This window comes from Procambarus clarkii, chromosome 24 (assembly GCF_040958095.1).
Source record: "Procambarus clarkii isolate CNS0578487 chromosome 24, FALCON_Pclarkii_2.0, whole genome shotgun sequence".
Taxonomy (NCBI): domain Eukaryota; kingdom Metazoa; phylum Arthropoda; class Malacostraca; order Decapoda; family Cambaridae; genus Procambarus; species Procambarus clarkii.
Window position 1 is genome coordinate 30,561,453 of NC_091173.1, and position 23,604 is coordinate 30,585,056.

At 49.9% G+C, this 23,604-nt stretch overlaps 2 protein-coding genes across 3 annotated transcripts in view; both read left to right on the forward strand.

Moving 5' to 3' along the window:
- Window positions 1-1,501: 1,501 nt before the first annotated feature.
- Window positions 1,502-23,604, forward strand: part of LOC123770465 (uncharacterized) — a 99,290-nt gene continuing 77,187 nt past the window's right edge. Inside the window, exon 1 of one of the 2 annotated variants that reach the window (XM_069330764.1) lies at window positions 1,502-2,305. The gene's annotated coding sequence lies outside the window, so the exon portion shown is untranslated. The remainder of the gene's footprint in view (window positions 2,306-23,604) is intronic. The other variant, XM_069330763.1, reaches the window with a different exon arrangement.
- LOC138368005 (msx2-interacting protein-like) overlaps window positions 12,518-23,604 on the forward strand; it is a 70,195-nt gene continuing 59,108 nt past the window's right edge. The window contains exon 1 of the mRNA XM_069330296.1: window positions 12,518-12,563. Within this exon, the coding sequence (XP_069186397.1) occupies window positions 12,518-12,563 (46 nt within the window). The remainder of the gene's footprint in view (window positions 12,564-23,604) is intronic.

Here is a 23,604-nt window from a genome sequence, read left to right on the forward strand (position 1 = left end):
CTTATGTGTAGTGGAAGCGTGTTGAACAGTCTCGGGCCTCTGATGTTGATAGTTCTCTCTTGAACACTGTGAGGGGTCGGCCAGTTATGTCCCTTATGTGTAGTGGAAGCGTGTTGAACAGTCTCGGGCCTCTGATGTTGATAGTTCTCTCTTGAACACTGTGAGGGGTCGGCCAGTTATGTCCCTTATGTGTAGTGGAAGCGTGTTGAACAGTCTCGGTCCTCTGATGTTGATAGTTCTCTCTTGAACACTGTGAGGGGTCGGCCAGTTATGTCCCTTATGTGTAGCGGAAGCGTGTTGAACCGTCTCGGGCCTCTGATGTTGATAGAGTTCTCTCTCAGAGTACCTGTTGCACCTCTGCTCTTCAACGGGGGTATTCTGCACATCCTGCCATGCCTTCTGGTCTCATGTGATGTTATTTCTGTGTGCAGGTTTGGGACCAGCTCCTTGATGGCCTGGCTGTTAGAGTGCAACAATATTCCACCCTAGAGAGCACTAGTGTCTTGAAAAGTATCACCATTGGTCTAGCCTTTCTTGTTTGGAAGGTCCTTGTTATCCAACCTCTCACTTTTCTTGCAGTACAGTTAATTTATTGTGTTCTTTCTCGAGGTTATCTTGAGATGATATCTTGAGATATCTTGAGATATCTTCTTTAAAGGTTTGGTCTTCTGCTATGATAACTTCTAGATCCTTTACTTTGCTTTTTCGTTCTGTAGTGTGGTTCAATGCGTTTTGTATGGAGTTTCAATTTTTATATCTTTTTTTTTTTCATACGAAGTTATCCTTGTTAAACATTTTTTTTTCTGTAGCCCATTGAAAGACCTGATTTACATCTGAGTGGAGATTTACTGTGTCGACTATGTTGTCTGAGTGGAGATTTACTGTGTCGACTATGTTGTCTGAGTGGAGATTTACTGTGTCGACTATGTTGTCTGAGTGGAGATTTACTGTGTCGACTATGTTGTCTGAGTGGAGATTTACTGTGTCGACTATGTTGTCTACTACAAGAAAAGCCTAGTGTTATCTGTAGAGGAGGATACAGTACTGTAGGTTGTATCCTTATCTATGTCCGATATGAGGATGTTGCACAGTATCCTGGGAGCACAGTACTTTGGGGCCTGAGTTTTCACAGTAGAATGTTGTTGTTTAAGATTCGATACCTGGAACAAAAAGTTCAAAGTAGCACGGGCTATGGCGAGCCCGTACACACACACACACACTCACAGTAGATGATCCGGATTTTACAGTGTTGACTATTACACGCTTGTTAGAAAGTTGAGGATGCATCTCCCTTACTTTCTGACCTGTCCCCGCGGCAGGTCAGAGACCGGGCCGCGGGGACATTGATCCCCGGCATCATCAAAAGTTATGATCAAGGATTTAATGCTGTCACGTGTATTTTTTTGTATATAATACAACATATTGAAGTGTATATATATATATATATATATATTTTCCATTATCTCCCTTAAGAGTGAAACCGTTCTCATGGTTTGCCACTGCGTTAAAAATACGACCTTCTAACCTCCTTCCCGGAAACCCACGAGCCCAAGCAACCCAACCAACCCAGAGTCCGATGCATAGAAAACGGGGATATTTGTGAGCCGTCGCTTGGCATAATAGGATATATTTCTAACGTTGGTTTGTAATACGTGTAAAAGGTGACCTATTGTTTGGGAGGACGAGTTGCTTAGAAAATTGGCCAAACAACTGCGCTAACACGTATGTTTTTTCCCCTCCACAGGTGTTCAATGGAACAGGTGTTGAACATATGACGAACATAAAGTAGTGAATGACAATTAGTTTCAATTTGAACTTTTTGAACAAATGTGAAAGTTGTTTAAAACGTCACTTTTCCTACGTTGATAAAACTCAAGTGCCGTGGCATAGCGGCCGCCAGCGGTGGATATCTGTGGTGGAACACCGTGCCCAATCGCGTTCGTTATATCAGCAGTGGATTTTAAAAACTTAAAAGAGAGGAACTGGACAGTGGCGCCCGCCCGCTCGCGCGCGCGCCCTCTCCCTATCGAGTGAAATATGAGTGATTTTTGACCCCAAAACGACTTCTCAACAATGGGCTAGTTATAGGGGGGGTCGGGTATTACACCGACCTAGGTCTAACGACCACCCCTCCCCCCCCTCTTATACCACCCCCCTAACTACCCTCCCCCCCCTCTCTAAATAAGGGGGAACGCATTACAAAAACCCACCAACAAATCATGGATATCTAGGATCTATCTACCACGAGAAACAAACCATTAGAACAAGTCTACTCGAAGAATTATACCATCGACGCCCTGATCAGGTAAGATATCTTGTCTATATCTTGTCTATATCCCTGTTACCTAGCAGTAAATTAGGTACCTGGGTGTTAGTCAGCTGTCACGGGCTGCTTCCTGGGGGTGGAGGCCTGGTCGAGGACCGGGCCGCGGGGACACTAAAAAGCCCCGAAATCATCTCAAGATAACCTCAAGATATATTGTCTTTGTTCGGTATGTTATTTTTTTGGATTTGTTTAAGGATTATAGGTAGGTTTTTTTTTCATGGTTTTGCGGGTTTGTGGACCCATAAGGTTGGGAGTGGCAGTGGGGTCAGGGTTCGAATCCAAGCCAACAAAAGTGGTCACTTGAAAATACAGAATTACAGGGAATTGTCAAGTACTTTAAGTTAGCAGGGAATTGTCAAGTACTTTAAGTTAGCAAACAGTTGTCAAGCACCTGAAGTTAGCAAACAGTTGTCAAGTACTCAAATTCTAAATAATCCATCATGTTAGAATAATTACGTGTTATACAATAAAGATATACCTAGGTGAATACTGTCATTTTGTACGAATCTGAATTTTGAATTTAAAAAAAAATGTTTTGATTATATATAATTTTACCGGCATTTTTAATATATATATATATATATATATATATATATATATATATATATATATATATATATATATATATATATATGTGTCGTACCTAGTAGCCAGAACGCACTTCCCAGCCTACTATGCAAGGTCCGATTTGCCTAATAAGCCAAGTTTTTATGAATTAATTGTTTTTCGACTACCTAACCTACCTAACCTAACCTAACCTAACTTTTTCCGCTACCTAACCTAACCTATAGAGATAGGTTAGGTTAGGTTAGGTAGGGTTGGTTAGGTTCGGTCATATATCTACGTTAATTTTAACTCCAATAACAAAAAATTGACCTCATACAGAATGAAATGGGTAGCTTTATCATTTCATAAGAAAAAAATTAGAGAAAATATATTGATTCAGGAAAACTTGGCTTATTAGGCAAATCGGGCCTTGCATAGTAGGCTGAGAAGTGCGTTCTGGCTACTAGGTACGACATATATATATATATATATATATATATATATATATATATATATATATATATATATATATATATATATATATATATATATATATGTGTGTGTATGATAGGACGCATAGAAAACGTCAATTACTCACCTTTATTACGTCGCATTCTGAACGTATTGGTGGATTGTGTCAGGAACGGAACATATTGGGCATGAGGACTGACGCGGCTGGCACTGGCGCGCCTCAGGAGTGCCAGATGACGTAGGGGTGATTGGGTGATTATTGACTGGTCTGCTCCCTGATTGGTTGACTGGTTCTTCTCCCTGATTGGTTGACTGGTTCTTCTTCCTGATTGGTTGACTGGTTCTTCTCCCTGATTGGTTGACTGGTTCTTCTCCCTGATTGGTTGACTGGTTCTTCTCCCTGATTGGTTGACTGGTTCTTCTCCCTGATTGGTTGACTGGTTCTTCTCCCTGATTGGTTGACTGGTTCTTCTCCCTGATTGGTTGACTGGTTCTTCTCCCTGATTGGTTGACTGGTTCTTCTCCCTGATTGGTTGACTGGTTCTTCTCCCTGATTGGTTGACTGGTTCTTCTCCCTGATTGGTTGACTGGTTCTTCTCCCTGATTGGTTGACTGGTTCTTCTCCCTGATTGGTTGACTTGTTCTTCTCCCTGATTGGTTGACTTGTTCTTCTCCCTGATTGGTTGACTGGTTCTTCTTCCTGATTGGTTGACTGGTTCTTCTTCCTGATTGGTTGACTGGTTCTTCTCCCTGATTGGTTGACTGGTTCTTCTCCCTGATTGGTTGACTGGTTCTTCTCCCTGATTGGTTGACTGGTTCTTCTTCCTGATTGGTTGACTGGTACTTCTCCCTGATTGGTTGACTGGTTCTTCTTCCTGATTGGTTGACTGGTACTTCTCCCTGATTGGTTGACTGGTTCTTCTTCCTGATTGGTTGACTGGTTCTTCTCCGTCCCCCCCCCCCTTGTTCTGTTACGTTCCCTTCTCCTGTTCTCCTGTTCCAGTGGTCTGTTGTGGCTGTAACTGTGCACTGTGTTAGTGTTCCAGTGGTCTGTTGTGGCTGTAACTGTGCACTGTGTTAGATAATGTTCCAGTGGTCTGTTGTGGCTGTAACTGTGCACTGTGTTAGTGTTCCAGTGGTCTGTTGTGGCTGTAACTGTGCACTGTGTTAGTGTTCCAGTGGTCTGTTGTGGTTGTAACTGTGTTAGTGTTCCAGTGGTCTGTTGTGGCTGTAACTGTGCACTGTGTTAGTGTTCCAGTAGTCTGTTGTGGCTGTAACTGTGCACTGTGTTAGTGTTCCAGTGGTCTGTTGTGGTTGTAACTGTGCACTGTGTTAGTGTTCCAGTGGTCTGTTGTGGTTGTAACTGTGCACTGTGTTAGTGTTCCAGTGGTCTGTTGTGGCTGTAACTGTGCACTGTGTTAGTGTTCCAGTGGTCTGTTGTGGCTGTAACTGTGCACTGTGTTAGTGTTCCAGTAGTCTGTTGTGGCTGTAACTGTGCACTGTGTTAGTGTTCCAGTGGTCTGTTGTGGTTGTAACTGTGCACTGTGTTAGATAATGTTCCAGTGATCTGTCAGGCATTTCTCCACAGTGTTGACATTTCCTCTCATCTTCCGGAACCTGTAAGCCTATTCCCCATGCACATGGGTATCCCAGTCTGATGTAAGTGTACTTCTGCTGCTCTACTGCTCACTTTCATGTACTACGAACCACTAAGTGGTTCGTAGTTGGTTGAATTCTTGTACCAACCCGCAGATCCTGATGTTGCAACTGCTGTATTCACTTAGTTGTGTTTGCGGGGGTTGAGCTCTGGCTCTTTGGTCCCGCCTCTCAACCGTCAATCAACAGGTGTACAGATTCCTGATATGTGTGTGTGTGTGTGTGTGTGTGTGTGTGTGTGTGTGTGTGTGTGTGTGTGTGTGTGTGTGTGTGTGTGTGTGTGTGTGTGTGTACTCACCTAGTTGTGTTTGCAGGGGTTGAGCTCTGGCTCTTTGGTCCCGCTTCTCAACTGTCAATCAACAGGTGTACAGGTTTCTGAACCTATTGGGCTCTATCATATCTACACTTGAAACTGTGTATGGAGTCAGCCTCCACCACATCACTGCCTAATGCATTCCATCTGTTAACTACTCTGACACTGGAAAAGTTCCTTCTAACGTCTCTGTGGCTCATCTGGGTAATAAGTTTCTGTGTGTATAATAACATGTCGGTGTTCAGCAAGAACATGTTCTAAAGTCTTTTGAATGGCTAGCATCCCTCTGTAGAGTTGAACACCCATTTGAGTCTCCAGCTAACTAGGGGAGCCGGTCGGCCGAGCAGACAGCACGCTGGACTTGTGATCCTGTGGTCCTGGGTTCGATCCCAGGCGCCGGCGAGAAACAATGGGCAAAGTTTCTTTCACCCTATGCCCCTGTTACCTAGCAGTAAAATAGGTACCTTGGAGTTAGTCAGCTGTCACGGGCTGCTTCCTGGGGGTGAAGGCCTGGTCGAGGACCGGGCCGCGGGGACACTAAAGCCCCGAAATCATCTCAAGATAACCTCAAGATAACTACAGTTGGAGTTTACATGCTGTCTTAACTACAGCTCCGGTTTCTTGTCTCTGCTGGTCTACTGATCCATCTGTCAAGTAAGTGAAGCTGTCGGATGCCAAGTTTGCTTCTATATGCATCTGGACGGTAGAGCGACGGTCTCGCTTCATGCAGGTCGGCGTTCAATCCCCGACCGTCCAAGTGGTTGGACACCATTCCTGCCTCCCGTCCCATCCCAAATCCTTATCCTGACCCCTTCCAAGTGCTATATAGTCGTAATGGCTTGGCGCTTTCCCCCTGATAGTTCCTTCCTGGATATTTTTTCCTCAAGAACCATAATCTTAAAGTCTTCTGTCGGAGAAGTCGAGCAGAAGTAGAAGAACTCCCAGAACCCCATCAACCAGGTATCAACCAGGTATCAACCAGGTATCAACCAGGTATCAACCAGGTATCAACCAGGTATCAACCAGGTATCAACCAGGTATCAACCAGGTATCAACCAGGAGATTCCCAAGGGTCTTGCATGACAAAGTCTGCAAGTATTTCGTCGACACCCTTCTCAGGGACTGTACCTTACCTTGAGGTTACCTTGAGGTTACCTTGAGGTGCTTCCGGGGCTTAGCGTCCCCGCGGCCCGGTCGTCGACACCCTTCTCAGTGGCTGTATGTTATATCGAATGTATTGATGGTGTTTATCCAACCCGTTGTCGCAAATTTAATAAGTCAATATTGACTTATTAGTTGCGTGCATAGGTGACATACTAAACATAATAGTTTCCCTTGAAAAGCTTCATAGAAAACACCGACCTTACCTAACCTACTTAGTATGTTAAGATAAGCCTCTTATTGCTTCGTAATTACAATTATTACCTAACCTATACCTATAATAGGTTACGTAACAATTGTAATTACGAAGCTATAAGATGCTTATTTTAACATACTAAGTAGGTTAGGTAAGGTCGGTGTTTTCTATGAAGGTTTTCAAGGGAAACTATTATGTTTAGTATGTCACCTATGCATGCAACTAATAAGTCAATATTGACTTATTAAATTTGCGAGAACGGGTTGGTTTATCGCACAATGGGTCCACCTGTTGCTATTGGAGGCTCTTCTGTCCCCAGTTAGTGCTCCAGTGATTATATCTTTAAGTGAACTGATTCTAGGTCTAGTCAATATCTTGGACAGCATGCACGCAGCAAGCCCTTATACCCTGATGTCAATCGACGTTAGTTTGGTTTCTAGTCTTAGGTTCAGTATTTTAGTCCATCTGGGAGCTCCTGTTATGACTCGCATTGCATCATTTTGAAGAACCTCAACGTTTGCCCATTAGTCGGGTTCGATTCCCGCACGAGGCAGAAACAAATGGGCAAAGTTTCTTTCACCCTGAATGCCCCTGTTACCTAGCAGTAAATAGGTACCTGGGAGTTAGTCAGCTGTCACGGGCTGCTTCCTGGGGGTGGAGGCCTGGTCGAGGACCGGGCCGCGGGGACACTAAAGCCACGAAATCATCTCAAGATAACCTCAAGAAGATAGTCAGGAGAAAGAGTGAGTAAGGCAGGCACTGGATAATCAACTAGGGATGGTTATCTTGAGGTTATCTTGAGATGATTTCGGGGCTTTAGTGTCCCCGCGGCCCGGTCCTCGACCAGGCCTCCAATGGCCTCGATGAACGGCGTGTATGTAAAACATTCTTAACACTTTGAGTCCCGCTCCTGTGCCAGGTAAGTCCACTACGGGCTCACCATAGCCCGTGCTACTTGCCCCGCTCCTGTGCCAGGTAAGTCCACTACGGGCTCACCATAGCCCGTGCTACTTGCCCCGCTCCTGTGCCAGGTAAGTCCACTACGGGCTCACCATAGCCCGTGCTACTTGCAACTTTTTGTTCCGTGTAGCAGACTCTAAAACAACAACAACATTAGACGGGGCCCTTGTGATTGCTCTCATTATATTCAGGCGGGATTTTGCTTTCTCCTTCAGACACTGAAGTTGCTTGTTGAATATCATTTAAGAATCTGTCCACACTCTTGAGATATTGATAATGTGTGACCCACTAAAGATTAATGTCTTGAATGCCTAGGTGCCTGTCTGGAGTGTTGCCGCCTAGTCGCATTGACTTAGACGTTTGTGCTCATATTTTTAGCCCTAAAATGCTGCATTTAGATGTTATTAATACCTCTTGTGGCTTATTTAAAAGTGAAAGAACTTGGAGAACATGAGTTGCGAGGAAAGGCTGTGGGAAATGCACCTTACGGCACTGGAAGGCAGAAGAGTGAGGGCAGACATGATCACTGCCTACAAAATCCTCAGAGGAATTGACAGGGTAGACAAGGATAAACTATTCAACACTGGTGGGACGCGAACAAAGGGACACAGGTGGAAACTGAGTACCCAGATGAGCCACAGAGACGTTAGAAAGAACTTTTTCAGTGTCAGAGTAGTTAACAGGTGGAATGCATTAGGCAGTAATGTGGTGGAGGCTGACTCCATACACAGTTTCAAATGTAGATATGATAGAGCCCAATAGGCTCAGGAACCTGTACACCAGTTGATTGACAGTTGAGAGGCGGGACCAAAGAGCCAGAGCTCAACCCCCGGAAGCACAACTAGGTGAGTACACACCAGGAAGCAGCCCGTTGCTACTACTGCTAGGTAACAGGATCATCAGGGTGAAAGAAGCTGCCCCTTTGTTTCCGCCCTCGCCGGGAATCGAACCCCGATCCACAGGACTACGTATCCAGCGTGCTGTTCACTCAGCCACTAGCGTGTGTGAGAGAGAGAGAGAGAGAGAGAGAGAGAGAGAGAGAGAGAGACAGAGAGAGAGAGAGAGAGAGAGAGAGAGAGAGAGAGAGAGAGAGAGAGAGAGAGAGAGAGAGAGAGAGAGAGAGAGAGAGAGAGAGAGAGAGAGAGAGAGAGAGAGAGAGAGAGAGAGTGACAGAGAGAGAGAGAGAGAGGGAGAGACAGAGAGAGACACAGACAGACAGAGAGAGACACAGACAGACAGACAGACAGAGAGAGACACAGACAGACAGACAGACAGACAGAGAGAGACACAGACAGACAGACAGACAGACAGACAGACAGACAGACAGACAGACAGACAGACAGACAGACAGACAGATAATGAATACTTCACCATTTCTAATGCTTCAGAACATTTTACAGCGCTAACATATCCCCACTTCTGAATCCTGTAAGCCTAATTGTCCCCCATGCACACGGGAATCGAACCCCTGACGCGACGCTGGGGCGCTCCAGTTCTCCACAACTGTTCTCCAAACATCGGAACACCGAGCGGTTGTTCACAACTATAAAATATCTATACAATCCTTCAGATGCTAACATTGCAACTGGTCAGTTGTGGTCAAATGTGCATCATCTGCATTGCTTAAACCACACACCCTCTCTCTCTCTCACAGGTGTGAGAGAACCTCTCCCTCATTACCTGAGAGATGGGAGAGTCGCCCCCCCCCCCCCATCACCCAAGAGGCTGGGAAAGGGGGGGGGGGAAGGGTTTATGGACCATATTGTTGCTATGGTAATGTTGGAGATGGTGTCGCAACACACCACCTTGAGACAAAGCAATGTCATTGTTGAGTTAAAACGAGATCACTTCTCTCTGGGGGGGGTGGGGGGGTGTGGGGTGGGGGGTATGTGTTGATGGGAGAGAGAGAGAGAATATGGGAGAGGGGTGTGGGGGGGGGGTATGTGTTGATGGGAGAGAGAGAGAGAATATGGGAGAGGGGTGTGTGGGGGGGGTATGTGTTGATGGGAGAGAGAGAGAGAATATGGGAGAGGGGTGTGTGGGGGGGGGTATGTGTTGATGGGAGAGAGAGAGAGAATATGGGAGAGGGGTGTGTGGGGGGGGTATGTGTTGATGGGAGAGAGAGAGAGAATATGGGAGAGGGGTGTGTGGGGTGGGGGTATGTGTTGATGGGAGAGAGAGAGAGAATATGGGAGAGGGGTGTGTGGGGGGGGGTATGTGTTGATGGGAGAGAGAGAGAGAATATGGGAGAGGGGTGTGTGGGGGGGGGGGTATGTGTTGATGGGAGAGAGAGAGAGAATATGGGAGAGGGGTGTGTGGGGGGGTATGTGTTGATGGGAGAGAGAGAGAGAGAATATGGGAGAGGGGTGTGTGGGGGGGGTATGTGTTGATGGGAGAGAGAGAGAGAGAATATGGGAGAGGGGTGTGTGGGGGGGGTATGTGTTGATGGGAGAGAGAGAGAGAATATGGGAGAGGGGGGGTGTGGGACTGTGAATCCTTATTCTGTTCTAGAGACATTGTCCCATTTTGTCGCAAGATAATGTAAGATTTTAAGGGTTGACAGATGTTACTCTTCTTGTTGGATGCTCATTTGAGACAGTTAAGCCAGTCCCAGCTGTGTTTGGGTAGCACTAGTGACAGGATGAACAACCCAGCGGGTTTTCTTCCTATTGGGGAGTGTATGCTGCTATGGCGGTGTGTCCACTCACAGGATGGGTGGCGCTGCCCAATACTGTCACTATGGCGGTGTGTCCACTCACAGGATGAGTGACGCTGCCCAATACTGTCACTATGGCGGTGTGTCCACTCACAGGATGAGTGACGCTGCCCAATACTGTCACTATGGCGGTGTGTCCACTCACAGGATGAGTGACGCTGCCCAATACTGTCACTATGGCGGTGTGTCCACTCACAGGATGAGTGACGCTGCCCAATACTGTCACTATGGCGGTGTGTCCACTCACAGGATGAGTGGCGCTGCCCAATACTGTCACTATGGCGGTGTGTCCACTCACAAGATGAGTGACGCTGCCCAATACTGTCACTATGGCGGTGTGTCCACTCACAGGATGAGTGACGCTGCCCAATACTGTCACTATGGCGGTGTGTCCACTCACAAGATGAGTGACGCTGCCCAATACTGTCACTATGGCGGTGTGTCCACTCACAAGATGAGTGGCGCTGCCCAATACTGTCACTATGGCGGTGTGTCCACTCACAGGGTGAGTGACGCTGCCCAATACTGTCACTATGGCGGTGTGTCCACTCACAGGGTGAGTGACGCTGCCCAATACTGTCACTATGGCGGTGTGTCCACTCACAGGATGAATGACGCTGCCCAATACTGTCACTATGGCGGTGTGTCCACTCACAGGATGAGTGACGCTGCCCAATACTGTCACTATGGTGGTGTGTCCACTCACAAGATGAGTGACACTGCCCAATAAACTCGCCCCTCGGGGCAAAATTAAAAAAAAATATTTGATGCTAACCTGTTCATTACCACACTGAACAAGATGGAACTTACAACTCCCCATAATACCTACCTGAAACCTCTTTTCATCAGACAAGGATCCTTAGTAATACACCAGATCATTTCTCTCATGTAGCTAATCTCGTATCAAATGAAGCAAGCGCTTGTTAGCTCCAGATTAGCTAATTGCTGTAAGATTACTGCCTAATTGGCTCTACCAAATGCTCCTTGTTGGCCGGGCTCGGGGAGTAGAACAACTCCCAGAACCCCATCAACCAGGTATATGTGGGCCTGCGGGCCGCTCCAAGCAACAGCCTGGTGGACCAAACTCTCACAAGTCAAGCCTGGCCTCGGGCCGGGCTTGGGCAGTAGAACAACTCCCAGAACCCTATCAACCAGGTATATGTGGGCCTGCGGGCCGCTCCAAGCAACAGCCTGGTGGACCAAACTCTCACAAGTCAAGCCTGGCCTCGGGCCGGGCTTGGGCAGTAGAACAACTCCCAGAACCCCATCAACCAGGTATATGTGGGCCTGCGGGCCGCTCCAAGCAACAGCCTGGTGGACCAAACTCTCACAAGTCAAGCCTGGCCTCGGGCCGGGCTTGGGCAGTAGAACAACTCCCAGAACCCCATCAACCAGGTATATGTGGGTCTGCGGGCCGCTCCAAGCAACAGCCTGGTGGACCAAACTCTCACAAGTCAAGCCTGGCCTCGGGCCGGGCTTGGGCAGTAGAACAACTCCCAGAACCCCATCAACCAGGTATATGTGGGCCTGCGGGCCGCTCCAAGCAACAGCCTGGTGGACCAAACTCTCACAAGTCAAGCCTGGCCTCGGGCCGGGCTTGGGCAGTAGAACAACTCCCAGAACCCCATCAACCAGGTATATGTGGGCCTGCGGGCCGCTCCAAGCAACAGCCTGGTGGACCAAACTCTCACAAGTCAAGCCTGGCCTCGGGCCGGGCTTGGGCAGTAGAACAACTCCCAGAACCCCATCAACCAGGTATATGTGGGCCTGCGGGCCGCTCCAAGCAACAGCCTGGTGGACCAAACTCTCACAAGTCAAGCCTGGCCTCGGGCCGGGCTTGGGCAGTAGAACAACTCCCAGAACCCCATCAACCAGGTAGCAACATGAATTGTTTTGCTAATTAGGGAAGAGAATGACCCGGGATGCTACTGTGCGCTAAACGACCTTCGTCTGGCCCCTCGTGTGCATTTTACCGTGTAACTACATAACCAAACGAGTCAGAGAGACGAGTCAGCATAGGAATGCATGACAAGGCGAACTGCCTGAGAGGAAAGACACACTCACCATGAAACAGTTGACTGCTGAGTGGCTTGTGTTGTGAATGCCGTCGTCAGCATGGGCATGAAGTCTGTGGTGTTGTGGTCTAGTAATGTGTCGACCAGTTCAGCCATAATGGGTCGAGATATGACGAATGTTCTTGCAAAGGGCCTCCACTTTGGCCAGAATTTTTACGAATTTGAGAAGTAGGAGGGAATGATGTAGGTGTGAGCCACTATAAAAAGGTGGCACGGGCATGAATAGCCCTGTAGGTGGTGTGTAGGTCTTTGGTCGTGTCTTGAAGTTTGTGAGTGTCTCTCTAGGTCCTCAGGCTATTTAGCAGAGTTGTGTAGTCAAGGTGGGAGGAGACTTTGGCTTCATATTGTGATTTGCATTCCTCCTGTTGTCAAGAAGGAGTTAGGTTTGTGGTTAATGACCCTCGTAGCAGTTGGTATCTCTCTCTCTCTCTCTCTCTCTCTCTCTCTCTCTCTCTCTCTCTCTCTCTCTCTCTCTCTCTCTCTCTCTCTCTCTCTCTCTCTCTCTCTCTCTCTCTCTCTCTCTCTCAAACACACACACACAGTAAATGTAGTTAGTAAATGGAATGCATTAGGCAGCAGTGATGTGGTGGAGGCTGACTCCATACACAGTTTCAAGTGTAGATATGATAGAGCCCAATAGGCTCAGGAACCTGTACACCAGTTGATTGACAGTTGAGAGGCGGGACCAAAGAGCCAGAGTTCAACCCCCGCAAGCACAACTAGGTGAGTACACACACACACACTCACTCACTCACTCACTCACTCACTCACTCACTTACTCACTCACTCACTCACTTACTCACTCACGCACGCACTCACGCACTCACTCACACTCAGCCTTGCTGCCTCCTAGCGGGCAGACACAAACACACACAGCAACCACACGATATTAATAGCCCCTATTATCCCATTACCGCCGCCAGAACCTATTCCCACAACACCCGTCCCCATTACACACCCCCCCCCCCCCCCCCCACACACACCTTCCCCTACTGTTCTCCCTCCCAAAGAATGGTAAAATTGGTTTGAATAGTTGAAGAATGTGAAGGACCTCGAGAATTTCCGTCATTATCGCGCCTCTGGCAACACCGACGCCACCAGGACGAGTTGTCGTCGGTGTCCCTCCTTCTTGTCGTTTTGTTTTGATTTGTTGTTGTGGTTCTATGTCCGTGATTTTAGAACCACGAAAAAGGAAAAGGATCGTAGATATATGCTAAAGAAGGGAGGGGGGAGTATATTTTTTCGGGTGTATATTTTCTACATGACTTGGGCCATACAGATATACAAAGTTAAACAGGTTACATACACGCGTTCGCTGCTGTGTTTCATTCAATCATAGATGACGAGTGGAGGGATATTTTTTTTACAGTGCTTAGTGGCATAGTTTCTCCTCTGTGACATAGACAGGGGCTGGGGGGGGGGGTAGAGAGCAGCTGGTCTATACCTTGCTCAGTGTATTCACCTAGTTGTGTTTGCGGGGGTTGAGCTTTGCTCTTTCGGCCCGCCTCTCAACTGTCAGGCAACTGTTTTAGTGTGTGTGTGTGTGTGTTTTACCTGGGGCTTACCTGAAGAGGGTTTCAAGAGTTCTTCTACTCGTCCCGAAGACTTGCGATGTTATTCAGCACTCAACCACGGAAGATGATTGGGAGTATAGTTTGTATAACTTCACAAAACACACACACACGCACACACACACACACACACACGTGACAGTTGAGAGGCGGGACCAAAGAGCCAGAGCTCAACCCCCGCAAACACAACTAGGTGAGTACTAGGTGAGTACACACACACACACACACGTGACAGTTGAGAGGCGGGACCGAAGAGCCAGAGCTCAACCCCCCGTAAGCACAACTAGATGAGTATATCTGACGCACACGTGGGGGGAGAAGGGAGGGTTTAGAGAGGCTACAGTGTTCTTGTAGGACCATGATAACTACAAGTTTTTGTAGTTGTGAGTGAAAGCAGCTGTTGTTGTAGTTCTTGTTCCTTGCTATGTCTGTGTCGTAGAACAACAGGGTTGTGTGAACAGGATTAACAGGAGACATGTATGAACAGGAAGAACAGGTAACAATGAATAACAGAGCTGTAGGGATAGAAAGAACAGCTTTCTGGTTTGGCAAAACTATACAAGAGTAAGAAGACCATCATTTTCTCTGTCTGTCTCTGTCTGTCGCTCTCTCTCTCTCTCTCTCTCTCTCTCTCTCTCTCTCTCTCTCTCTCTCTCTCTCTCTCTCTCTCTCTCTCTGTCTCTGTCTCTCTGTCTCTCTGTCTCTCTCTCTCTCTGTCTCTCTCTCTCTCTGTCTCTCTGTCTGTCTCTCTCTCTCTCTCTCTCTCTGTCTCTGTCTCTCTGTCTCTCTCTCTCTCTGTCTCTCTCTCTCTCTGTCTCTCTGTCTGTCGCTCTCTCTCTCTCTCTCTCTCTCTCTCTCTCTCTCTCTCTCTCTCTCTCTCTCTCTCTCTCTCTCTCTCTCTCTCTCTCTCTCTCTCTCTCTCTCTCTGTCTCTCTGTCTCTCTCTCTCTCTCTCTCTCTTGTCCATTATTTTCCTCTTACTCTGTAGCTCCCCCCCCCCCCTCTCTCTCCCCCCAACCCCCCTTCATAGTACCAACAGTAAACAACCGTTGTTTCTTTCTAGACTCTGAGTGGTCCCTTGATTGCCTTGTTTCAAGGGGGCTTCTTGTTGTTTGTTGGAGTTGTTTATCTTGGCTTGTGGGTAGGATGTACTCACCTAGTTGTGCTTGCGGGGGTTGAGCTCTGGCTCTTTGGTCCCGCCTCTCGACTGTCAATCAACTGGTGTACAGGTTTCTTAGCCTATTGGGCTCTGTATCATATTGGTCTTGGTGGAATTATTTTTTTTTTTTTAGTTTTACATTTTGGATTCGCAGGGTGTGAAAGCCAGTGCTGCGTATTCCAGTGTTGGTCTCACGTAGGTTGTGTAGAGTGCCTTGAGTCATTATCTGGGGTTTCTGGACGTTGTGTTGTCACCCATCGTCGCATATGCCGCTGATGTTATCCTGTTTATGTGTGGAATTGCAATTACACCCATGGCTCATATATCCTCACCTGGCCATGGCTCATATATCCACACCTGGCCATGGCTCATATATCCACACCTGGCCATGGCTCATATATCCACACCTGGCCATGGCTCATATACCCACACCTGGCCATGGGTCACATATCCACGCCTGGCCATGGCTCACATATCCACACCTGGGCCATGGGTCACATATCCACACCTGGCCATGGCTCACATATCCACACCTGGCCATGGGTCACATACCCACACCTGGGCCATGGCTCACATACCCACACCTGGCCATGGCTCACATACCCACACCTGGGCCATGGCTCACATATCCACACCTGGCCATGGCTCACATACCCACACCTGGCCATGGGTCACATATCCACACCTGCTTAAATGTTCGTCATTTCCACTCCTGCTGGACCCCTGATTTGGCCCCTAGTAACAGGGGAAGAAGGGGGGGGGGGAAGGGGGTGACGAAATGTCGCATTTTCCCCTACTAAGATACATTCAAAAAAGGGCGGGAGTTGGAGTCATATTTCAGTGTTCGTTACAAGCATTCAGATCTCTACAATGGTGTCGTGTATCCGCTACGAGGATGACGAACGCGGAACTTGATCCCCTTGTATCCGATCCATCCTCAGGCAATGCTTGTGCAAGCAGCTGCTACCGTCTGCAACTCAGCCACAGGCATCGAGCCATGGCACATATGACCTCAAAAAATTAAAATGGGATCCTGTACGACTGTGTTTTCAGTGAAGATCCTAGACCCACTGAATTCATCAACATTTGTATAAAAAACACTATGACAGGCTCTGGTCTACTGATAACAGTGAAGATAACGCCACTCCATAAAGGAGGTAGTAAAGCAGAGGCAAAAAATGATAACTAGATAGCATTAACTTCACACATCTTAAAAATCCTTGAAATATTGCTAAGAAGTAAGAGGTCTGTGGTAAAAAAAAACTACCACTCACAGGATGGGTATGGGGTCCACTACCACTCACAGGATGGGTATGGGGTCCACTACCACCCACAGGATGGGTATGGGGTCCACTACCACTCACAGGATGGGTATGGGGTCCACTACCACTCACAGGATGGGTATGGGGTCCACTACCACCCACAGGATGGGTATGGGGTCCACTACCACCCACAGGATGGGTATGGGGTCCACTACCACTCACAGGATGGGTATGGGGTCCACTACCACCCACAGGATGGGTATGGGGTCCACTACCACTCACAGGATGGGTATGGGGTCCACTACCACTCACAGGATGGGTATGGGGTCCACTACCACTCACAGGATGGGTATGGGGGTCCACTACCACCCACAGGATGGGTATGGGGTCCACTACCACCCACAGGATGGGTATGGGGTCCACTACCACTCACAGGATGGGTATGGGGTCCACTACCACTCACAGGATGGGTATGGGGTCCACTACCACTCACAGGATGGGTATGGGGTCCACTACCACTCACAGGATGGGTATGGGGTCCACTACCACCCACAGGATGGGTATGGGGTCCACTACCACCCACAGGATGGGTATGGGGTCCACTACCACTCACAGGATGGGTATGGGGTCCACTACCACTCACAGGATGGGTATGGGGTCCACTACCACCCACAGGATGGGTATGGGGTCCACTACCACTCACAGGATGGGTATGGGGTCCACTACCACCCACAGGATGGGTATGGGGTCCACTACCACTCACAGGATGGGTATGGGGTCCACTACCACCCACAGGATGGGTATGGGGTCCACTACCACCCACAGGATGGGTATGGGGTCCACTGCCACTCACAGGATGGGTATGGGGTCCACTACCACTCACAGGATGGGTATGGGGTCCACTACCACCCACAGGATGGGTATGGGGTCCACTACCACCCACAGGATGGGTATGGGGTCCACTACCACTCACAGGATGGGTATGGGGCCCACTACCACTCACAGGATGGGTATGGGGTCCACTACCACTCACAGGATGGGTATGGGGTCCACTACCACCCACAGGATGGGTATGGGGTCCACTACCACTCACAGGATGGGTATGAGGCCCACTACCACTCACAGGATGGGTATGGGGTCCATTACCACTCACAGGATGGGTATGGGGTCCACTACCACCCACAGGATGGGTATGGGGTCTACTACCACCCACAGGATGGGTATGGGGTCCACTACCACCCACAGGATGGGTATGGAGCATCCTACCACCCATAGAATAGGGTATATATAATGAACTAACCCAACCCTCCCTGCTACTGTACGCGAAGATCGTGAGATTTAGTGAGTTAGAGAGAGTGGCGCGGGCGGACATGCGCGCCACCGTGCGCGTTCTTCAAGGGCCACGTGGCCACAGAGAGAAAACCGTTAGGCAGATGCTTATCATCATAGCCCAGCATCCACCAGGCCTCTACGAAACCTGTTCATCTTTCCTCAATCGGCCTGGTACATATATATCTAAGCAGTTTTGCGAGCGTCTAAACGCCACGAACATAGGGGTAAACAGATCCCTTTTGGGAGATGTAAACAAAGCCGCCATGATGCCAAGGGAGCATTAATCTAAGCTGCATAGCGTCATCTTGGGGGAGGTGGGGGTGGGGGTGGGGGGTTGCAATGATGCATGGGAGGCCTTATATGTTGCTGTGATGCATGGCATGTTTAGCCTGTTGCATGGCTGGCCGCATAGTAGCTGGCAAGAGCTGTTGCATGGGCTGTTGTAGAATGCAATGGGTATGTGTAGAATGGTGAGAGTGACGGCCAATCAAGTACGATCAAGTCCAGTTGCAGTGAACAGCTCTGTACCCCAGGGTACAGTCCTGGCACCGCTGCTCTGTACCTCAGGGTACAGTCCTGGCACCGCTGCTCTGTACCCCAGGGTACAGTCCTGGCACCGCTGCTCTGTACCCCAGGGTACAGTCCTGGCACCGCTGCTCTGTACCTCAGGGTACAGTCCTGGCACCGCTGCTCTGTACCTCAGGGTACAGTCCTGGCACCGCTGCTCTGTACCCCAGGGTACAGTCCTGGCACCGCTGCTCTGTACCTCAGGGTACAGTCCTGGCACCGCTGCTCTGTGCCCCAGGGTACAGTCCTGGCACCGCTGCTCTGTGCCTCAGGGTACAGTCCTGGCACCGCTGCTCTGTGCCTCAGGGTACAGTCCTGGCACCGCTGCTCTGTACCTCAGGGTACAGTCCTGGCACCGCTGCTCTGTACCCCAGGGTACAGTCCTGGCACCGCTGCTCTGTGCCTCAGGGTACAGTCCTGGCACCGCTGCTCTGTACCCCAGGGCACAGTCCTTGCACCACAGCTCTGTACCCCAGGCCACAGTCCTTGCACCACTGCTCTGTACCCCAGGGCACAGTCCTGGCACCGCTGCTCTGTACCCCAGGGCACAGTCCTGGCACCGCTGCTCTGTACCCCAGGGCACAGTCCTGGCACCGCTGCTCTGTACCCCAGGGCACAGTCCTGGCACCGCTGCTCTGTACCCCAGGGCACAGTCCTGGCACCGCTACTCTGTACCCCAGGGCACAGTCCTGGCACCACTGCTCTGTACCCCAGGGCACAGTGCTGGCACCACTGCTCTGTACCCCAGGCCACAGTCCTTGCACCACTGCTCTGTACCCCAGGGCACAGTCCTTGCACCACTGCTCTATCATTCTTATCTCGGATATAGACAAAAATACAAGTCACAGCTTCGTGGCATCCTTTGCAGATGATATGAAAACTGCCACTGTAGTAGACACTAAAAACTACAGGCAGATATTAAGAGTCTTCGATTGGGCAGCTGAAAATAACATGATGTTTAACGGTGACAAGTTCCAGGTACTGAGGTCTGGTGTAAACTAGGAAGTTCAACGAAACACAGGGTACAGGACACAGGGTACAGGACACAGGGTACAGGACACAGGGCACAGGGTACAGGACACGGGGTACAGGACACAGGGTACAGGACACAGGGTACAGGAAACAGGGTACAGGACACAGGGTACAGGACAGGGGTACAGGACACAGGGTACAGGACACAGGACACAGGGTACAGGACACAGGGTACAGGACACAGGGTACAGGAAACAGGGTACAGGACACAGGGTACAGGACACAGGGTACAGGACACAGGGTACAGGACACAGGGTACAGGACACAGGGCACAGGGTACAGGACACAGGGTACAGGACACAGGGTACAGGACACAGGGTACAGGACACAGGGTACAGGACACAGGGTACAGGGCACAGGGTACAGGACACAGGGTACAGGACACAGGGTACAGTACACAGGGGTACAGGGCACAGGGTACAGGACATAGGGTACAGGACACAGGGTACAGGGCACAGGGTACAGGACATAGGGTACAGGACACAGGGTACAGGACACAGGGTACAGGACACAGGGTACAGGACACAGGGTACAGGGCACAGGGTACAGGACACAGGGTACAGGACACAGGGTACAGGACACAGGGTACAGTACACAGGGGTACAGGGCACAGGGTACAGGACATAGGGTACAGGACACAGGGTACAGGGCACAGGGTACAGGACATAGGGTACAGGACACAGGGTACAGGACACAGGGTACAAGACACAGGGTACAGGACACAGGGTACAGGACACAGGGGTACAGGAGACAGGGGTACAGGACACAGGGTACAGGACACAGGGTACAGGACACAGGGTACAGGACACAGGGTACAGGACACAGGGTACAGGACACGGGTACAGGACACAGGGTACAGGACACAGGGTACAGGGCACAGGGTACAGGACACAGGGTACAGGACACAGGGTACAGGACACAGGGTACAGGACACAGGGTACAGGACACAGGGTACAGGGCACAGGGTACAGGAAACAGGGTACAGGACACAGGTTACAGGACACAGGGTACAGGACACGGGTACAGGACACGGGGTACAGGACACGGGGTACAGGACACAGGGTACAGGGCACAGGGTACAGGACACAGGGTACAGGACACAGGGTACAGGACACAGGGTACAGGACACAGGGTACAGGAAACAGGACACAGGGTACAGGACACAGGGGTACAGGACACCGGCTACAGGACACAGGGTACAGGACACAGGGTACAGGACACGGGTACAGGATACAGGGTACAGGACACAGGAGTACAGGACACAGGGTACAGGACACAGGGTACAGGACACAGGGTACAGGGCACAGGGTACAGGACACAGGGTACAGGACACAGGGTACAGTACACAGGGGTACAGGGCACAGGGTACAGGACATAGGGTACAGGACACAGGGTACTGGACACAGGGTACAGGACACAGGGTACAGGACATAGGGTACAGGACACAGGGTACAGGACACAAGGTACAGGACACAGGGTACTGGACACAGGGTACAGGACATAGGGTACAGGACACAGGGTACAGGACACAGGGTACAGGACACAGGGTACTGGACACAGGGTACAGGACACAAGGTACAGGACACAGGGTACTGGACACAGGGTACAGGACATAGGGTACAGGACACAGGGTACTGGACACAGGGTACAGGAAACAGGACACAGGGTACAGGACACAGGGGTACAGGACACAGGGTACAGGACACAGGGTACAGGACACAGGGTACAGGACACAGGGTACAGGATACAGGGTACAGGACATAGGGTACAGGACACAGGGTACAGGACATAGGGTACAGGACACAGGGTACAGGACACAGGAGTACAGGACACAGGGTACAGGACACAAGGTACAGGACACAGGGTACAGGACACAGGGTACAGGACATAGGGTACAGGACACAGGGTACTGGACACAGGGTACAGGACACAGGGGTACAGGACACAGGGTACAGGACACAGACTACACGATACAGGGTACAGGAAACAGGGTACAGAACACAGGGTACAGGACACTGTACCCAGTGATCACTGGACCACCTGTAGGGTGAGAATGATCACCCTAGACCAGCTCCAGGGTGAGAATGATCACCCTAGACCAGCTCCAGGGTGAGAATGATCACCCTAGACCAGCTCCAGGGTGAGAATGATCACGCTAGACCAGCTCTAGGGTGAGAATGATCACCCTAGACCAGCTCCAGGGTGAGAATGATCACCCTAGACCAGCTCCAGGGTGAGAATGATCACCCTAGACCAGCTCCAGGGTGAGAATGATCACCCTAGACCAGCTCCAGGGTGAGAATGATCACCCTAGACCAGCTCCAGGGTGAGAATGATCACCCTAGACCAGCTCCAGGGTGAGAATGATCACCCTAGACCAGCTCTAGGGTGAGAATGATCACCCTAGACCACCTGTAGGGTGAGAATGATCACCCTAGACTAGCTCTAGGATGAGAATGATCACCCTAGACCAGCTCTAGGGTGAGAATGATCACCCTAGACCACCTGTAGGGTGAGAATGATCACCCTAGACTAGCTCTAAGATGAGAATGATCACCCTAGACCAGCTCTAGGGTGAGAATGATCACCCTAGACCACCTGTAGGGTGAGAATGATCACCCTAGACTAGCTCTAGGATGAGAATGATCACCCTAGACCAGCTCTAGGGTGAGAATGATCACCCTAGACCACCTGTAGGGTGAGAATGATCACCCTAGACTAGCTCTAGGGTGAGAATGATCACCCTAGACCAGCTCTAGGGTGAGAATGATCACCCTAGACCAGTTCTAGGGTGAAAACTACCCTACCAAAATCAACTGATGTTCAGTGTTCAGCTATTTCTCCCTCACTCTGCTTTTGTTCCATGTTCTTGTCGATGCGTTTGGACATCTGAACGTTGAACGTTTGTTGTATGTAAATGAACACACCTGTGTTTGTAGGCAGGTGTTGACGCAGGTGTTCAGTGTATGGGGCACAAGGCTGTCATCCCCCCCCACACACACACACACACACACACACACACACACACACACACACACACACACACACACACACACACACACACACACACACACACACACACCACACACACACACACACACACACACACACACTCACACACACACACACACACACACACACACACACACACACACACACACACACACACACACACACCTGTGTGTGATTAAGGCAGGTGTATGGATGGGATAGTATGGGACTGTCGGTTCGGGTTCGAAGAGGGGGGGTCTTGTGGGGGTCTTGTCGTGGGGGGTCTTGTCGTGGGGGGTCATGTCGTGGGGGGTCATGTCGTGGGGGTCTTGTGGGGGTCTTGTGGGGGTCTTGTGGGGGGTCTTGTGGGGGGTCTTGTTGTGGGGGGTCTTGTGGGGGTCTTGTGGGGGTCTTGTTGTTGGGTCTTGTGGGGGGTCTTGTCGTGGGGGGTCATGTCGTGGGGGGTCATGTCGTGGGGGTCTTGTCGTGGGGGTCTTGTTGTGGGGGTCTTGTGGGGGGTCTTGTGGGGGGTCTTGTTGTGGGGGGTCTTGTGGGGGTCTTGTGGGGGGTCTTGTGGGGGTCTTGTGGGGGTCTTGTTGTTGGGTCTTGTGGGGGGTCTTGTTGTGGGGGGTCTTGTCGTGGGGGTCTTGTGGGGGTCTTGTCGTGGGGGGGGGTCTTGTCGTGGGGGGGTCTTGTTGTGGGGGTCTTGTCGTGGGGTCTTGTTGTGGGGGTCTTGTTGTGGGGGACTTGTCGTGGGGGTCTTGTCGTGGGGGTCTTGTGGGGGGGGGTCTTGTCGTAGATCCTTCAGGACTTCGTAGATCATTGAGGACTTCGAAGATCATTGAGGACTTCGAAGATCATTGAGGACTTCGTAGATCATTGAGGACTTCGAAGATCATTGAGGACTTCGAAGATCATTGAGGACTTCGTAGATCCTTGAGGACTTCGAAGATCATTGAGGACTTCGTATATCATTGAGGACTTCGAAGATCCTTGAGGACTTCGTATATCATTGAGGACTTCGAAGATCATTGAGGACTTCGTAGATTATTGAGGACTTCGTAGATCATTGAGGACTTCGAAGATTATTGAGGACTTCGTATATCATTGAGGACTTCGAAGATCCTTGAGGACTTCGTATATCATTGAGGACTTCGAAGATCATTGAGGACTTCGAAGATCATTGAGGACTTCGTAGATCATTGAGGACTTCGAAGATCATTGAGGACTTCGTAGATCCTTGAGGACTTCGTAGATTATTGAGGACTTCG